At 42.3% G+C, this 27,233-nt stretch overlaps 1 protein-coding gene across 4 annotated transcripts in view; it reads right to left on the minus strand.

Moving 5' to 3' along the window:
• TBXAS1 (thromboxane A synthase 1) overlaps positions 1-27,233 on the minus strand; it is a 230,748-nt gene that overhangs the window by 39,373 nt on the left and 164,142 nt on the right. For all 4 annotated transcript variants that reach the window (XM_039708347.1, XM_039708349.1, XM_039708348.1 and 1 more), the window contains one exon: positions 25,907-26,221. In XM_039708347.1, coding sequence (XP_039564281.1) covers positions 25,907-26,221 — 315 coding nt within the window. The remainder of the gene's footprint in view (positions 1-25,906; positions 26,222-27,233) is intronic.

A 27,233-nucleotide genomic window follows, 5' to 3' on the forward strand; every position in this document is an offset into this window, starting at 1 on the left:
TGTTCCAGTGTGGGTCCCTTGCAGGGTCACAAATCCTGCCAGCAGACCTGCTCCAGCGTGAGGTCCTCTCTCCATGGATCCTGCCCAGGAGCCTGCTCCAGCTCAGACTCTCCACAGGGTCACAGCCTCCTTTGGGCACATCCACCCGCTCTGGCACAGGGTCTTCCACAGGCTGCATGTGGGCCTCTGCTCCCCCATGGACTTCCACAGGCTGCAGGGGCACAGCTGCCTCACCATCATCTTCACCACAGCCTGCAGGGGAGTCTCTGCTCTGCTGCCTGGACACCTCCTCTCTCTGATTCTTCATCGACCTGGCTGTCTGCAGAGCTGTTTCTCTCCATGTTCTCACTCCTTTTGTCTGACTACTGCTTCTATTGCACAGGCTTTTTTTGCCCCCCTTCTTAACTCTGTTATTCCAGAGGCACTACCATCATTGCTAATGGATTCAGAACTGGCCAGCACTGGATCCATCTTGGAGCCAGCTGACATTGGTTCTGTTGTACATGGGGGGAGCTTCCAGAACTTCTTCCAGAAGCCACCCCTGTAGTCCTCCCCACTACCAAAACCTTGTCACACAAACCCAATAAAAAGCCTCACCTCTGTTCTAGCATCCCGCAGGGACACTTCCCTAAAATTTATGCCAATATTTGTACCATGGAAACCCACCAAGCAAATGTTTGGAAAAAAATCTCTTGTCAGTTGCAGATGCCAAGCACTGAGTGGAAGCCAGCTCCTCTGACTGTTTTGGAAAGGGAAGGCAGGTGGACACCTTGACCAATGGAGCAGTTAGCTTTGGCTGCCCAACTCCAGCTTTTCCAACAAGGAGGAGCAATGTATGTCACTAGCAACGTGCAAGGGCTCAGCCTTGAGGAACACAAGCCAACCAGAAGCAACAGCACTTCTTGACCCTCACAGGTCTGCTTTGAATAAAAACAGGGATACACTGAATTGAAAGGATTGAGGTTGGAGATGGGAATGAGTTTGCTGTGAATCACATGGCTGCAAAAAGGGTATGATGTGCACAGCCTCCTGTATGGTACGAGGGAGGGAAGACAGGTATCTCATGAATTATGAGTAAAGTGGGATAATTTAGGGAAAGTTTTAACTTTAAAAAAAAAAAAAAAAAAAGAGGAGACCAAAAGCCATTAGATACATAACCTTGTAGTCTAATATGGCCATAAATTAACAGCTGCACTATATTATGTAAATTTATGTTAAATTATTCACTACCTGTCACCATATCTCCATAAAAAATCTACATACTGACATTTACGAAAAATGACATCTTCTGATAATAGTTTTGCTACGTATTTCAGTGGCTGCAATTGCCTTTTAACCATCTTGACTGCTGCTGAGGCAAACACTATTGAAACAGAGATGCTTTAGGAGGTCTAATGAATTCATTAGTATTCACAGATTCACCCTCCAGGAGGGCACTGTCCATGTAAGTCAGTGTCCTTAGGCATCACACTGCTTCCTTTAGCTTCAGAACTTGCTGGAGAGGAGCCAGGAAGGATCACACAGGTCCCTCCATCACTCCAGCTATGAGCTGGAATTGGATACCCTGTAAAGACCCTGGCTGCACCCACTCAGTGTGGAACGTGCTGGTCACTAAGCACAGCAGGGCCATGTTGGAGGGGCCTTCCTCACTCGCAGGAATCAAAGTGATCATCTAGTTGTGAAAACCTGAATCAGAGCTCTTCTTGAGAGAAGCTGCTTTATGAATCACACCTGGTTTGAGACAGACTTTCAACTGCCCAGCTGTGTGCTTCTGCTGACCGGAACTGCCACACACAAGTGGGGTGCCCCAGCAACCCTGACTGCAGTGGGGCACAGCACACAGGGACACATTATCCACGCTTATTCTAAATAGGAAATACAGAGAGTTTGGGAAGGTGTGTGTCTCATCCTCCACAGCTTCTGAAGCAGTGGTGTCCTTCCCCACCACTTTGTAATTCACCAATTAAAAGGCAGCTCATGATGTGGCTTCACATGAGCCTCACACAGATTTACTCACCCTACACCGCAGAGATGGTGAAGCCTGAACAGCAGGCTCTGGATGTTGCCCTCCTCCTGAAGGGTCTAGGCAAGGAGTTCTGGCTCAGCCCTCCAGTACAGGAGGGAATCTGACTGGTTTCACCATTCATTTGCTGGCTGACATCTAACATCCAGCTAAAGCACAAACAGACCTGCACCCACAGAGCACCTATTTGCTACAGGTGTCTCTGCTGTGGCTTAAGGTAACAGCAGCAACTGCAGTTCACTGAAAGACTTCCAGTGATTCACTTTGGAGCAAGCCAAGCATAAGGAAAAAAACTCTGTAGTTCACTACGAATGGGAAAGAAGGTCAACTTCTTCTGCTTCTTCCTGATAAATATTGAGTATAAGCTAAGAAAAGAAGCAGAGGGCAAAAGATAAAAGAAAATTCAAGCGCCCTCCTATTAAGCCAAAAATCATGCTATAAACTACTAATGTACTTCCAGGGCCACTGTCCCTAACTTGACCTTGTAGTTCTGCTCAGGAACATTAAGCCAACATTTCAGATGGGAGAAAGGAAAAGGGGATAGATGTCAAAGAAAGAAAGAAGGGAGGGAGGGAAGGGAGGGAAGGCAGAAGAATAAACAAGCTTTTGCAACAGCAGGAAGCTCTCTCTTAATTCTGAGATAATGAAACGCTTCTAACCAGGCCCAACTGCTGAATATTACAAGAGCCATCATCTCATGTGGATTGCATGCAGCTTTATTTTCTACTCCCCTGCATGGACTGAGTATGATTCACAGCACAGTCACAGGAAACAGTCATTACTATTTATTTGGAGTGAGATGAGTGACTGCTCTAAACAGCATCAACTGCACCTGCGATAGTGCAGAGAATCTTTTTTTATTAAGCACACCCATGCCCTCTTTTTTCCTTTCTGCTCTTCAATATTCTCTTCACAAAGAACATTTTATTTCAGTGCTGGCTGCATAGTTGAAAAAGGGAAGAGGCAAATTTACAGCAATCATTAGAGAAGATGCAGAAGCATGGCAGCAAACCCTGGCTTCACCTCTTCATATGCACAGAAACATCCCTGCACTGTGCACATGCCACAAAAACAGTCTGTACACAAAGAGAAAGAGACAATTCATGAAGTATAGCCACTCATAATAAAATTATAATAATAATTGCCTGGCTATGGATGAGCCTGCTCCTGCTTGCCCCCATTTTGTACATTTGCTGCAGCTGGAACATGTCAGAACACCCTGAACTCACTCTGCTCCAGACAGCCCTAAAAAACAGCTCATCTTCCTCAACCTCTGAGCAGCTCCTCTGTTTTCTTTACAAGACACTGCTCACAATTTTGCTGCAGCAATTTATCTCTGGCTACACAGCGAGGTGGGCAGCCGGCTCCCCGGCTTGCTGCTGCTCTTTCTCCTGCTGTACTTCAGCAGCTGATGCTGAAGCCTCCCCGGCCCCCACATACTGCAGCTAGGAGGTGACAGAGCCTCAGTCAATTCCCACAACACTTTATTCTCCCCTTTAGCAGTCTCTGCTGATGAAGGTACTCTTTAGACTGCTATTTTGAATTTAACACACAGTTATAGAGAATCCAGAGCACTCCAAGCACAGACCTCTCTCTCTTCTATAGCCTTTATTGCCCAAGTGCATGCACCTGATGTGCTTACAAAAAAATGTCCTTGCTGGCAAAATCCTCTTAAAATGGCTCAGCTCTGTTTTTGCTGGTTTCAGGCCAGCAGTAAGAAGAAGCTAAGGCCATTTCATCCCTCTGCTGTAGGTATCAGTATCTCAAGTACCTGCGTCCTGTGATGCCATTAAAAGCTTCAGGAAATTAAAAGTGTGGTTTTTCTTGTTTGTCTAACAAAGTAAGGCACTTCACGGTATAATGGATTGCTCTTGAAAACTAATACTCCTAATAGCAGCAAACAGATGCACATACTGGACAGTTTTATCCATATGGAAGTTCGGTACTTATTTTTTGTAAATTATGTGTGGTCTCTGGAGCAAGTGTGATTTCAGATCACAGCAATTAGAGGAACATTCTATTTTTTTTCTTATTCTCCTGTGTAATCATTCTGATGCCACGTGTGACTGACACAAAGCTTCCTCACCAAACTGGGAGAAGATCAGAGCCCAGAACCTTCATGGATGAAGGGTCGTGGTGAGATCAGAAATACCAAGGGGAGCATAAATGAGGTACAGAGCTTGGAAGTGAGGACAGATAACAGAGGGAAGAAGGGGCAGCAATGCTCCTGCTCTGTTTACAGTACAACAGTGTGGTAATCACCTGTATATCCACACCCAGATGCTAAAGCAATTGGTATAGATAAAAAAGATGGTGCAAAAAAAGCAGGTTGGGAGAGTTAATACCTAAACCACTAAAAATGCCTTTGACTCACTACTGTTCCTAGCCATTAGATCATATGCTGCATAATTTCCCCTAGCTGGTATTAAAAAATCTCTTGGTACTGCTTCTCTCACCACCACCTACCAAAGGATTACTAAAAGATAACTTACTTTCCACCTCAGGTCTCAGCAACTGCAGTCCCTGTCCTGTGAGGAGAGCAGCACAACATTCTTCTCTTCTACCAGGATGAGAGATCTGCTCCACCGTGCACATCAACATCCAAGCAGCAGGCATGGACAACCAAAAAGTAAGGACACTCATTTCATCGTTGCAAGAGTATATAGAGAGTGGAAGAAGTATTATATCAGACAGGTGAGAAATACACCCTGGGGCATTAGGTCTTTCCCTGATTCCAAAGAGAACATTTTGAATCTTAAGGCAGAAGGATCACCAAAGGCAGTCCAAGTTATGCCACAGTTCGTTTTGCAATATAGATATTAGCTCACTAGGCACTGATCCCAAACTCTTATCACTTCACTTTTGCCTTCAACAGCCATTAGTCAAGCATTACCTGGGGACAGATTCACCTCCTGGTTACAGCACAGTAAACCCCTGAGCTGACAAGGTTATTCCATATTTATACCCCCAGAACTGAGAAGTAGGTCTCATATTTTATTTCATTTTGGCAGCTGGAGGGAGCTGAGGTACAACATGGGAATAGCCTCGTAGACCTGAGCAGCACAAGGCTGTGCTCACACGCCTGCATGGAGGGGAACCAGCTCTGACCCAGCTGGGAAAGGAGCTGCTCCACATCCTCAGCCTGGGGAGCTTCCCAGGGGCCAGGTCACTGTCACACCAGCATGGTGAGGGCTCGAGCACCCATCCATTGCACTTGCCATTGCTCTCAGAGCTTCCATCCTCAACACTGTCAGGGTGCAGCCTTCCTTGTCAAATTATTTTAAGTAAAAGCCAGGATTTGAGACAGAAAGTGCTTCTTGACATGTGAACTCTCATCCCACAAGCAGAGTGAGAGCTACAAAAGATTCACAGGCTCTTCCCTCCCCCACAATGCTTAAATGATTAATTAATAATTTTTAGAAAGCAATTCATAAAAGGAAAAAGGGCAGATTTTCAAAACTATCAGCTTGTAAATTAAGTAGAGCCAATTCTCTGGCAAACCTTCTAACAAGGTTTCACATTATTTGTTTTATGCTTCCTAAAGATCTGTCCCCAGCCTAAATCCCAGCAGGAGGAGATGCCACTGGGGTTTAATTACATTCCACCTATGGGAAACATTCAAGACACAGGGATCTGAATAAAACCCCTACAATTTGGTTTCTTTTCTAAAAAGAAAAAGAAAAAAAAAAAAAAAACAACAAAAAAAAAAACCAAAACAAAACCAAAACCCAAAAACCAATAATCTGATTAAAGCAATGATATGAACATACTGTACCTCCCAAACACAAGTTTAAAACATTATCTTCTTACAAGTCTCAAGGCAAACAGCCAAATTGTCTTGTGAAGCAAATTGAATAGTTATACGATCAATTTACAACACACATTCAGCATTCAGGCCTATGGTTTAAGTAAATAGTTATGAGACATGGTATTTTAAAGGGTTTTGGTGCTTTGTTTTGATTTTTTTTTCTTTTATATGAACTAGACATGCCATGTGCTGTGCTGAAAATCCTTGATTCAGGACAGGTTTTATCTTAGAAATAAGCTATGGTTAGTGTTTCAAAGGATTAGCACACGGCCTGTGCTCTCCTGGCTGTGGTGTGTGTGTGTGCACATCCACCTCACAAACATCTCAGCAGAAGCTGAGGCACATCTCACCCTGGCCAGGAGGGTGGGCATGAGTCGAGGATGTGCACAGCAAAAAAGCAAAAGGGGCACGCACTAATCCACAGCCACAGCACAAGAACCTGCTGCCATCAGCACAAGTGTGAAGGAGATGGAAAGAAAACTGCAGGCAGCCTCCTCCAGGTATAATTCTTTAAACCTGGGAAACCCATCTAGCTGAAATATCTTTCTCTGCAGGAATAGGGCAAATGACTCCTGTGCGCTCAGCTGGGACAGCTGAATGGTGGACTAGGCAGTGGAGGAAAAATAACACATTCTGAGCTGAGAGGAAAAACTAGGCATTGCCACTGTTCCCCTTCTGGTGCCCCCAAATCACCCACCTCAGGGTTCTGTAACTGGCCACGATGAGACCCAACCTCAGCACACAGAGAGGAGCTGCCACAAGGGGCTGCAAAAGGAACAGTGAGCACCACTGAGTGTCTGGAGTCGGCACCATGTCCTGCCGTACACAACGGAGAGACTTGCCACTAAAGAAGCACTGAAATATTTAATCATTCGAAACATTCAAGTGCGACAAAATTATCAATGAAACTAATTAAGAATCTTGAGATAATAAGCACTGATGACAAAATGTTCCACTCTAGTGCCTGCCATCAGGCAGTCAGGATTTATAATATCAGTCATTTATAAAGTTTATACCCTGAAGGATCTCAGTGAACTTTCAAAACATGTGCCTCCACATCCCCATCGCTCTGCTCCCCAAGGTGACTCGAACTACTCATGCATACCCAGCAAAGGTTCCCAATTAGGGGTGAGGACTTCAGATGATGACAACAGAAATGTGACTATAAACGGCATGGCGAGCAGGGAAGCTGGGAAGGGCCAGCTGTGGTGTCTGCAGGGCCAGGTCCTGAGGTCGCAGCCAACCCAGCTCTATCACAGGCACCCAGAAGGGCAGGCCACAGGAAGGTAAGACAACTGTGCACAGAGCAGACTTGGGGAGGAAGAAGGTCACAGATTTGATAAAAAAACCAGGGCACCAGTGTTTTATGCACTGGGATTTTTCAGCAATTTAGGACAGGAAGTGAACCGGTGTCAGGCGCTCAACACTGCAGATGGGTCTTTAAGCAGCCAACATGTAAATGGGTTTTGGCAAAGATACCGCAACTAACAGTCTTTTTTTTTTTTTCTTTTTTGTGAGAAATGCCATTTTTAGGTACTCAGAGAAATGTTGCCTTCTGCCTGCTACGAGCAGGTGTACAGATGTCGACAGCGAGTTCAGGCGAGTGCCAGGTACTCAAGAATTGTCACTGGGTATGTGAGCTGCCTCACCCCATCCCCAAGTGTTTGCAGGAGGTTTTATTTTCCGCTGAGGTTTCCAAAGAGCCAGTTCTCCAGCAGCCCCTGTCTCTGGGCTGAACTGCCCAGCACAGCCCCATTTTTGTTTTGTCTTTGTTTCTAAGTGAAGCCATCTCCGGCAGGCCAGCTCCGGAGCGAGGGGAGCGGTGGGTCGCTGTGAGTCACCCGCGGAGCTGCCCACGAGACAGGCACAGCTAATCTGGAATGACACCTGGTAACTGCAACAGCTAATTTCAGACTCAAGGCACCAATTTCCCAGTCACTTTGTAGCTACATTCTGTTAACGTAACGGGTTCTTTGCACAATTATCGCAACACTTAGTAAGTTATTCATTTCCAAGAGAGCTAAGAAGCCTTGTAAATTATTTTCACTTTAAAGAAAGCAGACATAATCCCCTCAGGAGGAAGTAAACAGCAAAGTTTCTCACCCATATTTTGTTTATTATTAATACTTGAGAAATAATATTATCTCATCATTAGTTCAAAAAATACCTTTCCTTCAAAAGAAAAATGTAGTAAACAGGCAAGAATTTAAAACCCAGGTGCACGTGCCATTGTGGCAATGGCATGCATCAGGCACAGGCAGTTTGAATATTTTATGCTTCATAATTTTTTTCTTAAATAATTAACTACCTTTAACTAGTGATTGTCCAGTTCTACCACTGCTGTGGGTTTAACTGTGTATTAACAGCTCTGAGTGTTCCTTTGGTGGTTCTGCTCCTCCTTGCTCCGAATCCAGGTTATCTACAAGCCCTGCTTGACTTTTAGGTTAGAGATCTATTTCCTGCCTCACCTTGTAATGGATGTAAATCCATTTTCTACAGCTTTTCCCCCTGCAGTAGACTCAAAGAGCTCCAGTTAAGATCTCTAGTGCTCACTGGCTGGACCAGCATTCAGTCTAGTATCTCTTAGCACAGTGGAGAAACCTGCTCGCTCCAGCTGCTGATGTGGGCTTATTTGATTCTCTGTTTCCCTCATGCAGGGCAGAAATGAAGAGTTAAAATCCCATACCTTGGCTTGATTACTGCACTGCTGACAGACATGCAGATTTGGATGAGGAGACAAGATGTACTGAGCCACTAAAGAGTTGTACCTTTGGACAACTAATTGAAATTAAGCCTGTTCTCCCAAAAGCTTAAAAAAAATGTACTAGCAAAAATGACCTGGTCTATAATTATCATCTCATAGCGTAGACCAGTGTTGAAGGATTTACAAGTGTACATATATTTAGATGCATAAAGATGCACACAAGGGCTTGATATCATTTGCCAGTGCAAAGAATTGCTTAGAATGCTTAGAATTTGCATATCTGCATGTGCCCAGTAAGGGTCTCAAGGCTACCACATTTCTCTGCAAAGTCTAAGTGGGATTAAAATTATTACTTCCTTAACCTGAAATGCTAAAAATGCAAAGGACAGTATTCATATTTCTATTCAGATTCAAGCAACCACTATGGCAATTAGCTTTGACTTGATAAAAGATCTGGTAACAATGTTTTCCTACAAAACAAAATTTTAACCCCCAACTTGAGCGACACTTCCCATCCATTTTCTCTTTGAGTATTTATAGAACTATAGAAATAGAGGATAAATACATCGGCAAAAAGATCTAACAATGCTTAGAAACACTTAACTGCAATAACTACAACACTTGAAATCTGAAGGGCACACTGAGCAAAACCAGGTCTGTAAGATAAGCTCAGTAAGATTTCACACTGGTGGAAAATTGCTTTTAGAATGCTCTATGTAATACCCACATTTTTACAAAGGATGTTAAAAACCCACAGGAGAACTACTGAAAGCAGGCACACATCCTGTCCAACGTCTAAAAGAAATATATAAATAAATTTTTAAAAAATAAATAATTTTAGGAACACACAGTTTTAATACAAGAAAACACTAACAGGTGATCACTGTGGTTTACAGGTGACATTCTAATATTTATTTAGGAGAAGGATAATTAATTTAGGAGAAGAGATTAAACAAAACTGTGGCAAATTCACAATAAATTTTTGCCAGAAAGATATGAGTAAGAGGGCACGACATATTCCCAGCTATTTTTATGCAGGGTGTCAGGACTGGTGGTGAGATGAACCCATACAGCAGCAATGGGGATCAAAACAGAGCCTGATTCCAAAGGTCACCAAGCATTAAAAAAAGTTCACATCTGAATGTTTTGGCCTGGATCTATCTATGTTTTTTCTTGTAAAATCAGAGCTAGGAAAGAAAGCAGGACGCTCGCTTAGCACCAAGTCTCTGTGTCCTTGCATTGTTCTCTCATTTAAGTGCACTGCTAAGGCTCCACTGATAATAAAAGATTGATTTAAAAGTCCATTCCACAACCTAAGCAAACAGTGAGCCTGGCTAATGTTACATATCATATCCTCTTGTCATTTACTGCTACTCTGTGTGTTTACTGTGCCTCTCACTCCCCCTCAGTACCAGCCCGAATTTGCAGCAGAGCAGCTGGTCCTCCGGGGTTGATGGCACAGCTGCAACTCTGAGCCAGCAACAGCAGCCTCCCGATTGATTGTAAAAGCACAACCCTGCTCTCAGTTAGGCTCTGAACTAAAATAACCCCCTCCCAAGGCTTTGGGTCAAGTCTTTGCAGATTTCCTAAATGCCAGGCACCTCTATGTCACAAGCTGAACCTTACCTCTGGTAAGATCCAAAATTTAATCATATTATCTGCATTCTTCTGTCAAGGTTGCTACTTCGATCCAAAAGAGATTATGAAAGTAGGTGGTGTGAACAAAAAAAGAATAAAAAAATTGTATCCACTCCATCTTTAACTTCTATCAGAAAAGCTATTATTTTGCATGGATTACTTTTCTTATGGTAAATTCAGTACACAGCATGACAAAAACATCCATGCTCTTCCCATTAGTACAGGAGGAAAACTTAATGGAGTGTGCTATGTTTTGCTTTGTCTTTCTCTTACCATTTTTTGAATTACTGGTCTTGCTTCGTGCTCCGAGCCAACATGATGAGTATTGCTCCTTTCCTTCAAAATAACTGGACTGTGAGAACAAAGAAGTGTGTTTTTGGAGCCTGATTCTCAGTTTCACTAAGGTCCTACCAAGGCAGCAGAAACAGGCCTTAGCACAGTTGCAAGCCCTCTTTTGTAAAACGTAACAACAAATGAAGTGATATTAACCCTGCTGCAGGTGAAGGATGAGGCTGATGTTCACACACCTTGATGGTCCATTCCCATTACAAGAAACAGGAAAGAGAACATAAATGTAAACTGAGAATCTGGTTTTGTAGTTACCCTGGATACAGTTTGTAGGATTTATATGTTTAATTAGAGCAAAAGGTAGAAACCTCCAGAGTCATATGAAAACTCTATGTTAAACAAGGTTTTGCCCAACATTCTAGAACACCAGAACTTGCAACAATGGAACAAGAACAATTAAAAAGATTACTAAAGCATTTTGTTTTGCTTGTTCTTCTTGGGATCCTTCATTTTCAAGTTAGGAAAGACATTTTATGCCACCTAATTAAAACAACTGGCAGGGTTTTTTTTTTTGTTGTTTTTTTGTTTGTTTGTTTGTTTTTTAACAGATACACTAATTACCTTTAACAAATAAGTCCCATGTCTTTGGTTTAACACAAGATTAGACTGCACAATAACAAATTCCTAAACTTAATATGTATCATTTAATGAATTTATAGACAATGCCTCTTTTTCCCCCATTGCAGAGTGAAGAAGAATTTGCTTAGTAGGGAGTACTCAAAGCACTCTAAAACATTCTGTGTTTCTGTCCTTGCAGAGGGTAGTGCATGTACATCCTTCAATTTGTCCACATCAGTAGATCTGATGACTTTTGTGTTTTGGATCTCGGATGAAAATCACTGTATTTTCACTTATATCCATGGGGGAAACATCAGATGTTCTTGCAAAGGATTTCTTGTGGGATGTAAGTTAACCAGAAAATGTAAATACTATTCTAGAGTTCTCTATGTCCCATGCCAAAACTGTCAAATTGTCCATGCCTCCTGAAGAAACAGGACCATCAATATTACGGGACTTGTAGGTACTTTTAGAGGTTAATACCATTTGGATGTTAACAAATGAAAAGTGCTAAAACATCCTAGACTATTTAGAAAAGATTCGGTATCTTTGCTCCTGCTGTCACAAGTCTGCTCTACTAAAGTGGCACCAGCTTACCAAACCTAATGAAAAAAAATATCAGTGTGACAGTTACTTCTCAGGTTAAACATTGTTGAAACCTGTAGGTAAAGCAACCACTTGATTCTGTAATGGAGCTTATGTGCTTGTTATATTTATTCAGAGGGACTGGTCAGGAGGATTACAGCCCCTGTGCAAAATGACCGGCGAGGTTTTGTGCACAGCACCTGTGGGCAGAGTGGTTTGTCAAGGTAGCGCTCTGCACAGAGCTGTGTGTTCAGGGAAGAAGTAAAACAACCAGAAAAGGACAACAAAAGAGAAAAGAAGCACCAGGCATCATTCTCAGTGCAGCAAACACAGTTTGGTGAGGGACTGCTACAGTCTACGCTGCTCCACGGAGCTGTGAGCGCTGGAGCCACGTCCTGCTGCTCAGTTCCTGCTGGGATGGGCAAAAGGAGACTATGAACAGTCCTTGTAAATAAGTAGGGTCACTTCAAAGATATTTGGCTTTAATCCAAACACCCCAAAGGCCCTGAAATTTTAGCCAGCAGCTCAGCTCACCCCAGGTGAGCAATGTAAACAGGCAGCAAATTACGACATGGCACAAAATCTGAGAAATGTTGGCATCTTTCTCAGCTGACAACTTGGCCACATACACAGAGGTGCACCTTTCAGCAGGGGAGTTCAAACACTTCTTTGGCAAGGGAAAAAACACACCCAGTTTGCACCCAGATTGTGCATTTTATTTTGTCTCACATTGAGCTTGCTCAGGCAACAGGCAGTATTTTAGGTAACTATTACTTGTTTCTCCTCAAGTTTCCATAGAAAATTGTTGGTAGTCATGACTTTCTTATTGCAGAAGGCATCGAACACATACAAAAGTTTTAAATTAACGAGCTGTTGGGGAAAATACGCACAACACAACCTGTGACACTATCTGAAGACACCCATGCAACTGGTGTCAAGCTGTGCCACTTAAAGCATGTTTTCAACACCCACCTAAGACAGCCTGGCAGCATATATTTGCGAATTTATCACAGGCAGGGAGTAAAATGCTTTTAAACATCATCTTATTTCCCCAGTGAATGCTCCTCCCAGCAGGGAGCTCTGCTGGCTGGTTTCTACCAAGCACATTGAGCAAGATCACTTCTAAATAACAACTCCTTCCACAACTTGATTTCCTTGCCCTAAAGCCCGGTGACATGTCTGAACGCTGGGATGCCAGCACCACAAAGCACCCACAGCTTAAAGCAAGACATGCTGGAGCAGGATGTGACACCCTGGACTATCCCAGGGGTCTGGTAGAGAGCCAGCCTTGGGGTCAACACATTCAGAGACTTTGGTGGTGAAATCCAAGTAGTTTGAACATTTCTGGAACATACATCACAAGAAAAGCTGGTTGTGAAGATGTACTTTTCTAGAGTGGAAGGGAATAGCACAAAGCTGGGAGAGTGCTGTAATTCAACAAACTGCAAAAGAGTAGCTGTGCCCTCCTCCTCAGAAAAACAGTGGAAAAAATTCACCTTTGGGTGAAGGGGCATTCATACAGCCTGAAAATTGTGCAGTGAAATTCAAGTGACCCCTTGTGACTACTCCCCCGTCTTCTCTGATGCTGAAACAACATCAGAGCTATCTGCTGGTGGTGCTTAAATGCTCGTGTTTTTCACATTAGAGAGGCAGGAGTTTTGTACCCCCCGATTCCTATACTTACATACCTTTGGAAATTAGCATAAACATCTCAGCTGGCTACCGATGTGATTAAGATGTGCCTCCACTTTGCAATTTTTTCTTTGAAACAAAGCAAAGGCTTTCATTTGTTAAGTGAAAATTCCCCTGTGGAAACCCCTCTCTCTTTCCCTCCCATTTCTGACCCCATACTGGGCACTTTAATCTAATTTTGGTTTGAGGTTTTAGAAGCTGAAGGCTGCTTCTGAAGATCACTGAGGGAAAAGAAATCACTGGGAGGAACACCACACTTTGAACTGAACGTCCCTGGCACAATGCATATTGGAAAAAGAAAGTACTAAGAACATTTCCCAATCAATGTAACTGTATTTTTCACAACCAGTTAGAAGAAATGGAAACCTATGGTAAATAATGCTGCTTTGTACAAGTCCAATTACCCTGAATGATAAATTGCCTAATTATTTCAGCTCTAGAATCTTTCCCAAGTTCTTTATCCCTTTCTTTGTAGTCAGTGTCTGCAGAACAAGAGCGTTTGACTGTTACTAATTAACAAGAGAGAAAGATGCAGGACATTTAGTAAATTCACTTCTGTTTAAATCCATGTTACATTATTTTTCCCCACCAAAGGGGGAAAAAAAGTAATAATTTATTTAAAAGCTGCTCTGATGGAGAAAATTTTTCTCCATGACTACTCTGTGATATTAAAACAGTCAGCTTTTGTTTTTTATGCTCTCTAGAATGCCAAAAGATTAAAGGCACAGCAAGGTTAGATTAGTACCTCGAAATTATCTGTAAAGTTCTCTACTTATCAAGCTATTAAATCTAAATTCATGACTGCACAAAATCATCTTCTTATTGTATCCTGAGTGCAGATGAACTTGATGAAACAAGTTCCAAAAAGATAAAGCTTTAAAAAGTGCTTTGTTCCAGTTCACTATGCATTGACTTTCTGACATCTTGTTTCTTCCTTTTTCCTTCATTTAGATCAACAACAGTAGCAAGGGTTTCTGGACAATAGCTCCGTGTTCAGAACTTTTTGTCTTCTTGATTTTTTCCTTTAAATTTAAAGTGTAGCTAGGAGTACTGAAAAAGATATTAAAGTTTATTCAAAACCTCTACTGAAGATCAAAATCACTGTATTGTACTATATTTTTAAACCTAGTGGTATGTAAAGCATTATAAAACAAACAAAAAACTCCCCAAACCTTTTTTTCCCTCCTGCTTATTAACAGAGTCTTTTCTGAAATCCATTTTTTAAGATGTGTGTAAAAGCAGAATGTTTTACATACAAAATAATATGAATATTTGGTTGAATTCTGTAAGCACAGTTTCCATACAGGTGGAAAACATTGAGTCAATGGGGCCAAAGAGTGAATTGCTTGCACATCATCCCTTAATGTGCTATGCCTCAGCGACAGCCAGGGAGGATAATTCCTTGGACTGAGAAAGTAATGGAGCTCTCAGACTCGCCACATCTGAGACCTGGCTAAGGATAGTTAGCGTGCAAGCAACTATTTATCTACTCAGTCTTGGTTAAAAGCCCAACATTCCAGTCCATACAAGCAACTGGCATTTCTAGTGTAAAACAGTTTGAAGTCTCCCCTGACTGAGGCCCCAAATGCCTATTCCAGTGGCTACTGCAGCAGTGAAATTCCACTTCTGGCCATAGCTGCTTGCCCTTTGTGGGGTACTGACCAAAACATTCAAAACATGACCAGCTACACTGACGTACAGGTGGATTTTTTTGCTTTAAAGGATTTGATTTTGGAGAAGTCCCATAACCTGTCTTATGAAAACCAGACATCAAATTAGTTAGTAATAAGTGAGATTACAACCATGGACTTCAGGACAGTTAACTTCAGCCTCTTCAGGCATCTTCTTGGAAAGATCCCTTGGAAAATAGGCCCCATCGGGAAGAGAGGTTACAAATATCCCTTCCTCCAGAATGATCCATCTGAATGAAGAAGAAATTGTGCAAAGGGGGCAAGAGACCTGCATGGATGAATATAGAACTGTTTTCATTACTCAAGCACGAGCAGAAAATACACAGGAGATGCAGGGTCAGGCCACTTAGAATGAATATAAAGAGGTTATCAGAGTAACTAGAAATGAGACAAGGAAGGCCAAGGTCCATCTGGGGGCCAAAATTAAATCTGGCCAAGAATGTCAAGGACAAGAAAGGCTTTTTCAAATACATCAATAACAAAAGGAAAACAAAGGCAATGGGCAGAAATTGATGCACAGGAAATGCCACCTGAATTTGAAGAATTTCTTTACTGTGCAGGTGACCAGGTACTAGAACAGATTGCAGAGAGAGGGTGTGGAGTCTCCCTCACTGGAGATATTGAAAAACTATCTGGTCAAAATCCTGTGCCACTTGCTCTAGGATGGCCCTGCTTGAGCAGGGGGCTGGACCAGAGTCCACCCTATGGTCCCTTCCAGCCTGATCCATTCAATAAATATTAGTGAAAAATTGTTCTGTGACACAGTAAAATATATTAACAGATTTGAAATGGAGCAGTCTTCAGACAGGATGTGTTTCCTACATTCCTTTGTGTTTTCCTGACTACTCCCTTTGCACCAGTCTTTCCATCTGGTCAAGTAAGGAAATGTTCACTCATATCACTGGAAGACCACCATTTCTAGAGCAAGGGCACACCCAGAAACACCACCTTTCCTTTCCTTCCATGTTAAAAGAAAAGCATAAGATGAAGCAGGGCAAACAATACAAAAGCCATCTCATGCTGATTAAAAAGAGCAAAATCATATTGTAAGAAATGGAAATTATTTAAATACATATGTTCTGCCAGGGTGGTAAAGAAGGGGGAAAAAAGGCAGAGGAGGTCACAAGAAGTTCAGTCTACCAAAAGCTGCTTTACATAATCATGAAATGCAAACGAGTTTCCACTCCTTCTGGCACCAGCTCATTCAGCCTTCACTTCAAATGCTTATTGACAAATAAATGGACTAGTTGCTTCCTATTAATGCTTCCTAATTTATGTACATACCTGGAGGAAAAAATTCCATTTTGACCTCACATTCATATAAGCTAAGATCATTTTTAAGCTATGAATATGATGAATACAATTTTAATTTCTTCTTGGTTGCTGCTGGGGATTTGCTGTTTCTTAATAAATTAGGCATGTGTTCTCCTCAGCTCAACTTTTGCACCTTATGCATTTAATAAATGCAATTCAGGAATCTGTGTGAAACTTCTTGATGAAAGACCTTATTTTCTTCAGTCATCATTCACTCTCTCCCTCCTTCTCTCTCTCATGCAAGCACAGGTGCACAAACAGGATTTGTTTTATTTACTGCTCCCCAATACTTCTCCTCCTTTGCCCATAGGATCATACAATGGTTTGGCTTGGAAAGGACCTTAAAGCTGATCTAATTCAAACTCCTCTGCCATCAGCAGGGATATCTTCCATTAGACCAGGCTGCTCAGAACTCCATTCAGCCTGGTCTTGAACACTTTGAGGGATGAGACCTCCACAGCTCCTCTGGGCAACCTGTGCCAGTGCCTCTCCACCCTCACAGTAAATAATCTCACCCAAACCTACTCTCTTTTAGTTTAAAGCCATTACCACTTGTTCTGTCACTACAGACCCTTGTAGAAGGTCACATGGAAAATCCTTATCATGAAAGTGGCACTCGTTTTCAGATATCTCAAGAGTCACTACTGTCCTTACAATGTAAAATGCTGTTAAAGCAAGATTTTACCCCTTGGTCTTGAAAGCCTCTCAGAAGTTGACAGTTCAGTGGAGATTCCTGCAGCAGATGAGGATACCAGGGCTGGGCCAACACCTTCATGCTCTGAAGAATCTGCCTGTCAGTCTGGGGACACAGAGGAGTCTCATCCCAAATGAATATTAACTAATGCACAAGTTGAAAATGCTTTGCTGCTTAGCTTAGTATTTAATATTTCCCAGGAGACAAGTTCTTTCCTGATGAATGCGATTGACTGCTAATGCTGAGACACAGTGTGGGGTCCTGACACAGATGTCCAAAGCCACCCTCTCTCATTTGTAAGTTCTTTCAAGGGCCAGATGGTTTAGCTTTCTGATTTTTTTGCATTGAGGTTGTGCCTATTGCTAGCTGTTCTCTTTCTTTGCTAAGTATTTATGATACAGCAGCACGTAACTTATGGAAACTTTCAGTGCTTAACTTCCATGACAAAAAAAAAAAGTATAATATCTTTCTGGGCTTGACTCCTACTTCACATTGAAAAACTCCTGAGGGGTAGCCAGGCTGCCACTCAAAGAACAGGCACTCACACCTGTGAAGGCATCCTCATTCCTGAGAAGCATGTTCACCTCTTTTCCTACCATATGGCTAGCCTGGTGGGAGTATGTCCCTCCCAATGTCATGGAGAGGAGCAGTGTGATATTTACTGTGGTTTATGTTATCTCCTTGCTTCCTTCTACAAGGCTCAACTGCCCAGTGCAAAAATGTGATCTACCAATTCTACCTGGGACTATGTTCCACCCTGCACCCTATGATGTTCCCTACCTGCAGCTAAAAGGTTAACACTGATATGAGTAAAAAAATTTATTGGACATTGCTTTGATATTAATTTGGCTTACTTTTTCCCTGGAGGAAGCTTGTTAATCACCATATACAGGAGCAGTGGGGATACGAATCCTGAAGAAAATTGTAACAAGTTTCTTGCTCAGCCGTGGTATTTTTCCTTAAATTAAAAGCAAATATACCCTTTTCTCCATAAAACCCTGAAATGTAAGGAGGGAAAGGAGGGGGACAAATAATAGAAAGACATGGAAGATGCATCCTTCCCTTTCTTTTTAAACAAATCTGCCTAATCACATTTAAAGTGCTGCATTATTAACATCTTCACCATTAAATGTTCCATGTCACTAGAAAAATTTATTCTTTAACATGAACCCTGCAGCAGTGATAGTGGGTCAATTATTAGGAGGATGGCAAAATACCAAGAAAATTCAGGGGTGAAAATGAGTATCTGTCTAGCATACATTACCTGAGACTCAGTTTTGCTCAAGAATAGCAATAAGGCAGAGTCACTGAGCAACATGTGACATTGCAAGCAAAAGACAAATTAGTCTTCATGGACAAGAGACTGATAGGCCTGAAAAAATGGAAAAATAAAAGGGTTTTTTTCTCTTTCCTCTTTATTTCTTTTTCTTGAGTGAAAAGGGGTAAATGAACTCTGCGTGTCAACAACAAGAAGTTCCTTAAAATAAAGGTACATTTATCATCTCAACAGCACCTCATTCCAGGCCACATAGAACCACCTATTCTCAGCTGTGAAAAGGATTTTCCTAGGAAAGAAGTAAGGTTTGGAAAAGTCAAGGAAGTACAATGTCAAGATACAAGTGGGATTTAAACTGGAATTTGTTCCTATAAGCTAACAGTAGACATTCCAAAATAGCAAAGCCAAACCATTCCTAAAAGATACCCAGACTTACCAATTGATCAACTCAACTCTTTGCATATCATAAATAAGCTGACTCTCAATAAAGTCTTTACTGTCTTTGAAAATCTTTATCTCCTTTGGAGAGCAGGCATCTGTAGATATAGTGTAGGAGCTACAAACACAGGGCAAGCAAGAAGAATTGCTCTCATGCAGCTCCTGGCTGGTCATGCTCTCACTGCCTGCTCATGATTCAGACAAAGGGTGACTGTGGCTGCCCTGCAGAGCACAGGAACAAGCAACAGGGGTCTTCCAGACAGGCCTGCAGCTCAACTTCTCTGCCAAGTGCTGGGAGGGGTGCCTGGGATGGAAAGCAACCTGTGCAAAGAGATACCTTCTAAGGCTTGCACGATGAGAAAATTGAGCCCAAGCTTTTCCACTGTCAAATTCATATTTTTTGAAAAATCCCTTCGCCCAGGATTCCACCTCATTGCTTCCCCTTAGCATTTGAGCCTAGGAACAAGTTTGGGGCAAATTTGGATAAACACTTGGCAAGCTTGGACTCAAGACTTTTCTCATGATACCTCTCTTTATACAGCAGAGACTCAAGATGGTAGAGATAACAGAGCCCTGAGTCTCAAAGGTGTCTGATATTCCAGAAAAGTGGCTGACATTCCAGAAAAGTCAAAATAACCTCTGCCCAAGAGAAGTGACTTGGGGGGTCTGCATTTCAAATCAGTACATTCTAGACACATACAGCAGAGGATAAATTTGGGTCTTCTCCTAACTTAGCAACCTTTGACTGGTATGCACAGAAGCACCATGGGACTAAGATAAATAACTGATTTCAGACATTGAGCCACTGCATGAGGAACTGCAGAAATAGAACATAACAGTACTTGGTCTCTACATGTTTAAAAGCATCTCTCTATTTGTTTAAAAAAACCAAAGTGCTGACAGCTGACATTCATAAATGATGGGAGTCTCTGCAACACCTTCTTAAACAAATAGAGCAATCAAAGAGTGTCATTCCATTAAAGAGAATAAACAGCAACAACAACCAATATTGTTTGTGCTTCCTGGTTCTGTATGTTTTGTGTGTGTATGTGTATGCATGTGTAACAGAAACTCTCTTCTGTAGACTTTTTTTCTGAGCACTATTTACAATTCAGTCTCCCTTGATAAATGCAAGCCTTCACTGTCAGCAATATTTCCTTAGTGAAGCTCAGTCTCTGTAGTTGCCAGCTTCTGAGAGCACAAAGCCTTGAGATACTGCATGAAAGGCACCAAACTCATGCAAATTGTTGTAGTAATTCCCTGACAGTGACATCTCTCTGACTTTCACCCCTCATTTTCACCAATGCTCAAAGAAAACCACCTGTGCTACCAAGGAGACTCTCTGCATAGACTGCTTAAAAATCTAAAGTACTCAATCAGGCACAAGAGACACCATAAAAATGGTCCTGCCTCTCTCTGCTGTAGGAATTTTATGGGAAGGGAAAATTTTGAAATGACAAAATCCCTTTTCCATAAGACATCTCCATCAGACTGCAGAGGTATTAGTGAAGGAGCTTTGCAGTGTGAAGAACAGAATCATAAACCAGTGTAAAGTTCAGTACAATTCCACTCAAGTCAGTGAAGATGATTACTCCAGATGAGCAACTGCCACAGCCAGTATGTCTGATGAATTACAGCACCAAAATTATCAGTCATAAATGAGGAGTTTATGCATCAGTCCAGTTCAACTTGGGCTATTCACAACTCACTACACATAGCAATTAAAAAGGAATTAAACAGTATTGTTTCATAAACAAAACTATGGATTGCAATGACTTTGGAGTAGCATAATTCAATATTTTTGACATGAAAGAATATAGATGAAACAGTCTGGTCAACATTTTCAATAAAACATATTGAAAATATTCCTGGGTCCTAAAGCTATACAAAACCAAGTCTTTATAGGAAGAGGAAGATGTCTTTATATCAAAGAAAAATCTCCAAGTTTCCATTTAAATAGAGAAAGAGTATAACAGGACCTTCAAGTTTCTTTAAACTTTCAGTTTCTAGACAGAAGTGAAAATGTTGGTAAGTCACACCAGCACCGAATTGTTACAGCAGTACTTTGTGTGGATAGGAAATTTGATGGAGTAGAGACATGCTGTGTCTTATCCTGTTCTTCATTCCTCTCACACTGATGTTTCTAAATGTCATATCAAGCAGTGATAAGTAAGAGTAGTACAAAGCTTTTTTAAAATAGAATGGAAAACACAGTTAGTCTTGCAGCCCCCAATGAATGTTTTATGGTAATAGCTGCTCTTTCATGTATTCACTTTTATTTACTTCTCCTGGCTCCTGTGCTCTCCTTCACCTTTGTCAGGGCTCCTGAAAGTATTCCTGGGCATCAGCAGCAGTGAGCTGCTACTCTGTCCTTCACCAGACCTGAAGCCTCACATATCAGTGCAGCAACACATCTCTAGTTCTGTAATGCTCAGTGCAACTTTTTTCCTGTGCTTCTTTAAGTAACAACAAATTTGTAGAGAGATGAGTTAAAAATCCCCAAAATGTAGCACCAAGTCTAACCCATTAGTCAATGCGAGGCTTGGCTGTCTATTACTGAGAATATGCAGTAAATTATTCCTGAAGGTGAGATTAGAATTCAGGGAGCTCTTGCTCCAGGCTTTTATATGCTCTGCACCATCAAGTATGGATTTCTTTATTGCATGGAGACAGGGAAGATCATTCTCATACCTCTTTTGGCCTCCTTAGCTGCCCCTAGCATGCTTGCTTTTTCCCCTCAAGAAAATGAGCTAGTTTCACTGGTTTAACCTGATGTGTTTACTTTGCAACAGATCAGGACCACATACCTACACCCACTCACCACATTTCACCTCAGGGTAACAAATAACTTCTCATAAGAAGTTAGCTTGGTCTTCTCTGTTTTTGCACTCTGTTTTGTGCCACTACTCTTCCTGTCTAAAATTGTGCAGTCCAGTAAAACAACGACAAAAAAAAATTTATAATTGTGAATGATTCAGGCTTGAGAGCAGGGACAAGGATGGGAGAGAGATTTTAGCATTTTTAAATGCTAAAATTGGTATAGAGGAAAAAAGAGAGGCCCCACATTAAGGGAATCCCCAGCATGGAAGATGCAATTTTTCATGCCCTAAGCTCTGTGGCTCAGGACATAACACACAGAGCAGCTCAGAGCACACAGTGGCACTCAGAAGCAAGTGTTCATATGCTCAAAATGATTGTGTATGCTCCAGGCTTTCTATGACTTTGCGAAGCACACACACAAACAAAAATCAACTTGCTTTTACAATGAAATAATCAGTCACATGTGCAAAAATTGTTCCTAAACATGTCTTGTGAAGGGCTCTTTAAAAACTCCGCACAGGGATCATTTTTTGACTGAAACAGAGAGGTGAAGACCATGGGTACATTCTTTCTCACTTGGTGAATGTGGATAAAAAACATCTCTTTCACAACTGTATAGCCTCTAACAGTTCAGGGATGGTTAGCCACAAATGTTGTAAAAATAATCTGGTCTTGAAATAGCAACATTTCTCTTTTTTTCCCCTGTGCCCTCCTTTACTGGTAGATACCAGGCTTGCTTCTCAGCTGATGCCTATCACCATACCTGTACTAATACCAAACATGTACCAGTATAACCCATCTGAGGATCTGACCCCTCTCTGCTGTCCCAGATATGTGGTCTCTGCAGAAAGCAATATTATTTTATACAGACACAGAGGTAGGCGTCCTGCCCCCACTAGTTCATATTTAACTCTCTTTTCATCTTGTTTATTTTGCTTTCATGGTATCAAAGCAAGCTGCACACCCAGCAACAAGCTTGCAGCAAATAGGTGCATCTTATTTTTAGCAGATTGCCCTTCACAGGGCACACACTACACTCTCAAGGGATTTATGAAGAGGGTCAGGTCAGAGACTCTATAATTTGAATTTTATTTGTGTGTTAGAAGAATTATGCTTGTATTTTCCAGTACAGTTGGAGCACAGACAGGGATTCAAACTGCATGGGAAGTTAGAGTGTGTGGTGACAAGCAATCACCATTCAGTATTTTGTCTCTCTGCTTCCCCAGAGATGAAAAGCTCTGCATGTCCTTTCCCTACACCCTAAAGACCCAGACAGAGGTGAGGGGGCAATGTCCTGCCCTCTACAATAACTGAGGCTAGAGGCTTCTCCAGCCTGCCAAACTAAACTGGGCCAGGTGCCTCTTCTCACTTTGAGGCAAAGAGACACCATGAAACCTCGACACTGAGCTGTCAGTCAAGAAAAGACCCAAAATGTCCTTTAGCAAGCAGATGAGGATGGTTCTGGAGGTAAAAAGATGACAACCCATGACTCACTCGGAGACTGTTTTCTGAGGACACCTGCCTGGAAGTGCCATCTCCACAGTCTATTCAGGCTGTGTGGTAGAGATTGGCAGTGAGACCTCCCAAGACAGCTCTGAAACAAACTTGGACACAACAGAGCAGGATAACATGGTCCTGTCTCCTCTGGGTATCTGACTCCCAGCACTGAGACTAGACACTTCCAGCACCTAGCTTTGTATTTCTGCACCACACTGCAGCAGTCTGCACCCCCCCTGCCCAGAGATCTCTAACACAGCATTGACTCAGCTTTCTCCATCCCCTTTATGCTCTCCCAATGTACCCACTGTGCAAGACAGACAAATGAAGATCACAGCAAAGGCAGGGGTGTCCTCAAGAAGAACACCCTGAGCCACCAAAATACTGCTGTATGCTCAGATGGACCAGCCTTGCTCCATTACTGGCTATTACAAGGTCACCATGCCTTGTGTTTTTGACTGGTGTGCCAAAAAGCTGGAACTGTGCCTGTCATTTATAGCACCTTTTCTCAGATGGCTCTCACATGTCTTTATAAACTTTGGTAAATGAGTATATAAATCACTCTGTCCACCACCAAAGTACAATCATCTCTGGGATGATACACAGCAGCTGCTGTAAAATCAAACTGCAGCTCCACACCACAGATTAGGGCAATAAAACATGCTGCATCAGCCCACTGAAATGGATGGAGGACAGAAGAGGGACGTGGTGGAAGACATTTTGTAGTTATAATTACCTGAGTATAAATTGGGCAGAAGAGGGTATGGTGTTTAATACTTGCATATCTGCAAATCAAAACAGTTTTCCACCACATGTCAAAACAATCTGACTGTACCATTCCCCATGTTTTGGCCTTCTAAAGCCCTTCCTTTCTGAAAATTGCAGAGCACTTGATAAGAGCAAAAAGCTGATGTGCTGAGTACAAGCAATAGCCTAAATCAAATTTCTTAGCAACTGACTTGATAACTAACTGAGCCTGTAGCTTCTGTGTCCCTCCCTTCCTCTCTCTTGCATGACAACTGAACACAGCATCTATATATACCCAGTTCTAAAATAGCTTCTACTCCTGTAACTCACAAACCGTTCACATAGATCTCATTTTCTAGGCTAAAAGTAGTTAATTGCAGTCACTGAGGGGACTGAACTGCTGCACCCTTTCCCTTATTCTGGGATGGGCTCCTTGAGCAGTGTGTTTCCCCCTCCTGCCCCCCTGCCAAATCATGAACTGTTTATAAAAGGAAATCTTTTGAATGATGGGGCTGCATAGATCAGATCTACAATTTTCCTGTTATCAGGGACTGCAGATGAATCATTGTCCTTCTCTCCCTCTCTTCTCCTTGTCTATACAGACATATATGCACCATCTACAGCTAAACCTGACAAGAAAGTACAGGGAATTTATTTGAAAGGTATTTCCAATCAATATACGACATGGGACAGCGTGGTTTGGGATGAGGACACCAGTTTGAGTTAAGCCTCATACAGACTTTGTACAGAGCAGAAATTGAGTGCAAACTCTCTGCACTGACTAGGGACACTGCCACAAGTGTCCCTAGCTTCATAACCTCTCCTAGATAGTGCAAAAGCTGAAATGATTAGCTAAATATTCATAGAGAACCAAGAGAGTCAAGAATTAAGCATTTGAATTTGATTATTATTGAAACACTACTAATAGTGAATGGCAGCTCAGTCAGACCATACACAAGCCAGGGTCCATTTAGTTATCCAGCTTGTATCAGAATCACACCCACATGTGAACCTCTTGCACTCTTGCAGTCTCCAAGTGCACAGCGAGGGCTCCTTTACCTGGAACTGGACCAGACCAGCTGCTAAGGGAAATTTGGTACACAAAGAGCTAGTCTTTAACTACCCCAGAATAAACTCCTGAGGTGCTCAGAGGGTGTACCCAAGAGCCCCCACTACCAGTCTGTGCCTACAGGAGCACACTACTTGTCCATGGAGACATGGCCATATGCATGGACTTCCTGTGTGGAATATCCTTAAAGAACCAGCCAGCCAATGACTGATTGCACTCAGATTTCTACACATTTTCATGGAAATGTTTACCATTTCACATCCCCATCTACAGAAAGAAGTCATATGAATGACATCACACACCTATCCTGGAGGATAGCTCTCCCACCAATTCCCCTTTGGATTCCTAGGCCATCAGCTTTCAGGAACTGATGAGGAGATTAACCATACTTTCCTGGGGGCTGCATAGCAGGGGATTCTGTGTGCAAGTCTGCCCCTAGCATTACCCAGTAAACTGCCCACACTCCAGGCCAAGTTGCACCTTCACACCTTGGCAGGCCTTAAGGAAGGCAGCTGAACTCACCAGACAAGAGGGCACAATTAGGGCCTGCCATATATGAATGAAACAAGTAAATAACTCCAGCTTCTGGAAGCAAAAATGCCCTTGGCAAATACAGATAGCGGAGAAGTAATTTGAACACAGTATAAGAGAATTAGATACCATGATTTTTTTTTAAATATTATACATATATTCTGCTGCTAGAAAAAAAAAAAAAAAGATTATTTAAAACAAAACTTTGAAGTTTATGATTTGTAAGAACAAAATTTGTGCTCCTACAAAGACCAGTAAATAAAATTGACCAAGAAAACAATAGAAGCATTTGTACAAGAGGAAAAAAATAGAAATGCGTAGTTCTAAGCCTGACGACAGCTGTTTGATTTCAATAATGTAAAATATTCTTTTAAAGGTTAAGCATTCACTATGACACGAAGTTTCTAGGCATCTCTTGTGTTGATACATTGACATTCCCTGCACAAAGCCCCAGACCAGCACATCATACTCACGTGTTTTGCAGAGAACTCATCGACCTCCCGCAGCACCTTCTCCTGGCACTCCGGGTTGGTGGCCAGCAGGTAGGTGGCAAAGGACAGCGTGCTCGTGGTGGTCTCATAGCCAGCGATCAGGAACAGGAAAGCTTGGCCTGCTATCTCATCCTCTGTCAGCATCTTCTGAGCCTTCTCAGATGGGGCTGTGCCAGCCAGAGGCGCCTCATCCTGTCTGGGAGCAGCAGATGGGCCGAGCACACCCGAGCACCCGGCTGCCAGGGACTCGGCTGAGTCGCAGGCATCAAGCATCCACTGGAGAAAATCTCTGCGCCTCTGCAGAACAAGGAACATCAGGGATGGGTCACAAAGCAATGCCTTCCATGGGGGATGGAAGCAGAGAGCAACTTCCTATTTATAGTGCATGCTTGGCTCCTACAGAACGACCACCAGCCTTTCACTGAATAAGGAGGCTTCTATAAATCAGCTGGAAATGCCATAACAGCCTGTCATTGCTTTCTTCCCAGGGAGATGAGACTGATCTGCCCCAATCCACAAGAGGTATGTTAGGCATCCTTCACAGAGGATTGCTAACGGCCAGCTTTGCACAGAATTTCTTTTATTCTTAGGCTGAGTTCTTGGCACTTGCTGGGAATCAGGAGATTGACACGGACATTGTACATGCAGAATCCTTGTGCCCCTGCCAGATGGAGGCAGCACAAATCCTGCTTGGAGGAGCTGGTCCATCTGCTTGGATGCACCACCCTCACTTGTCTGTATGGTCCAAAGCATGGAACTCACCATCTAAGTTCAGGGTTGCATCTACATTACTTTCTATACTAGCTTAGTGTGACAGGGCTGAAATCTAATCTGAGTAAATTGGGATGTCTTTTTGATGAGAAAACACAGGAACACTTGTAACAAGATAGCCTTTCTTTAAACAATTCTTTAAGAATGTATTTGCAGAACCATATTAAAACAGTAAGCATTCCCCTACCACAAAACCTATTTGGGTGGTTTGTCTTTGCAAAATGCCCACTGAATGATCCTGCTGTTATGAGAACTGTTTCTTTCACACTTATTTCTGACACAAAAGCTCTAATAAACAGACCTATGGCCAAGAGTGAGCTGACTCCCAACCAGTGTGGACAGCAAGCTTGATTAGGCTTTGAAATACAACCCAAAAGGTTTGAATTGACTTTTGAGAGTGGGCATAATAGAATTGTGCTGAACCTAAGCCATAAGGCTGTGTGATTGATTTTCAATTCCTCAAATACCAACAGAATACATGATAGCTCAAGGACTTAGAAGTGACTGCAGTGCGAAAACATGACAGCTTGTGCAGTGG

Source organism: Passer montanus, unplaced genomic scaffold, assembly GCF_014805655.1.
Source record: "Passer montanus isolate IOZ18808 unplaced genomic scaffold, ASM1480565v1 scaffold20, whole genome shotgun sequence".
Lineage (NCBI taxonomy): Eukaryota > Metazoa > Chordata > Aves > Passeriformes > Passeridae > Passer > Passer montanus.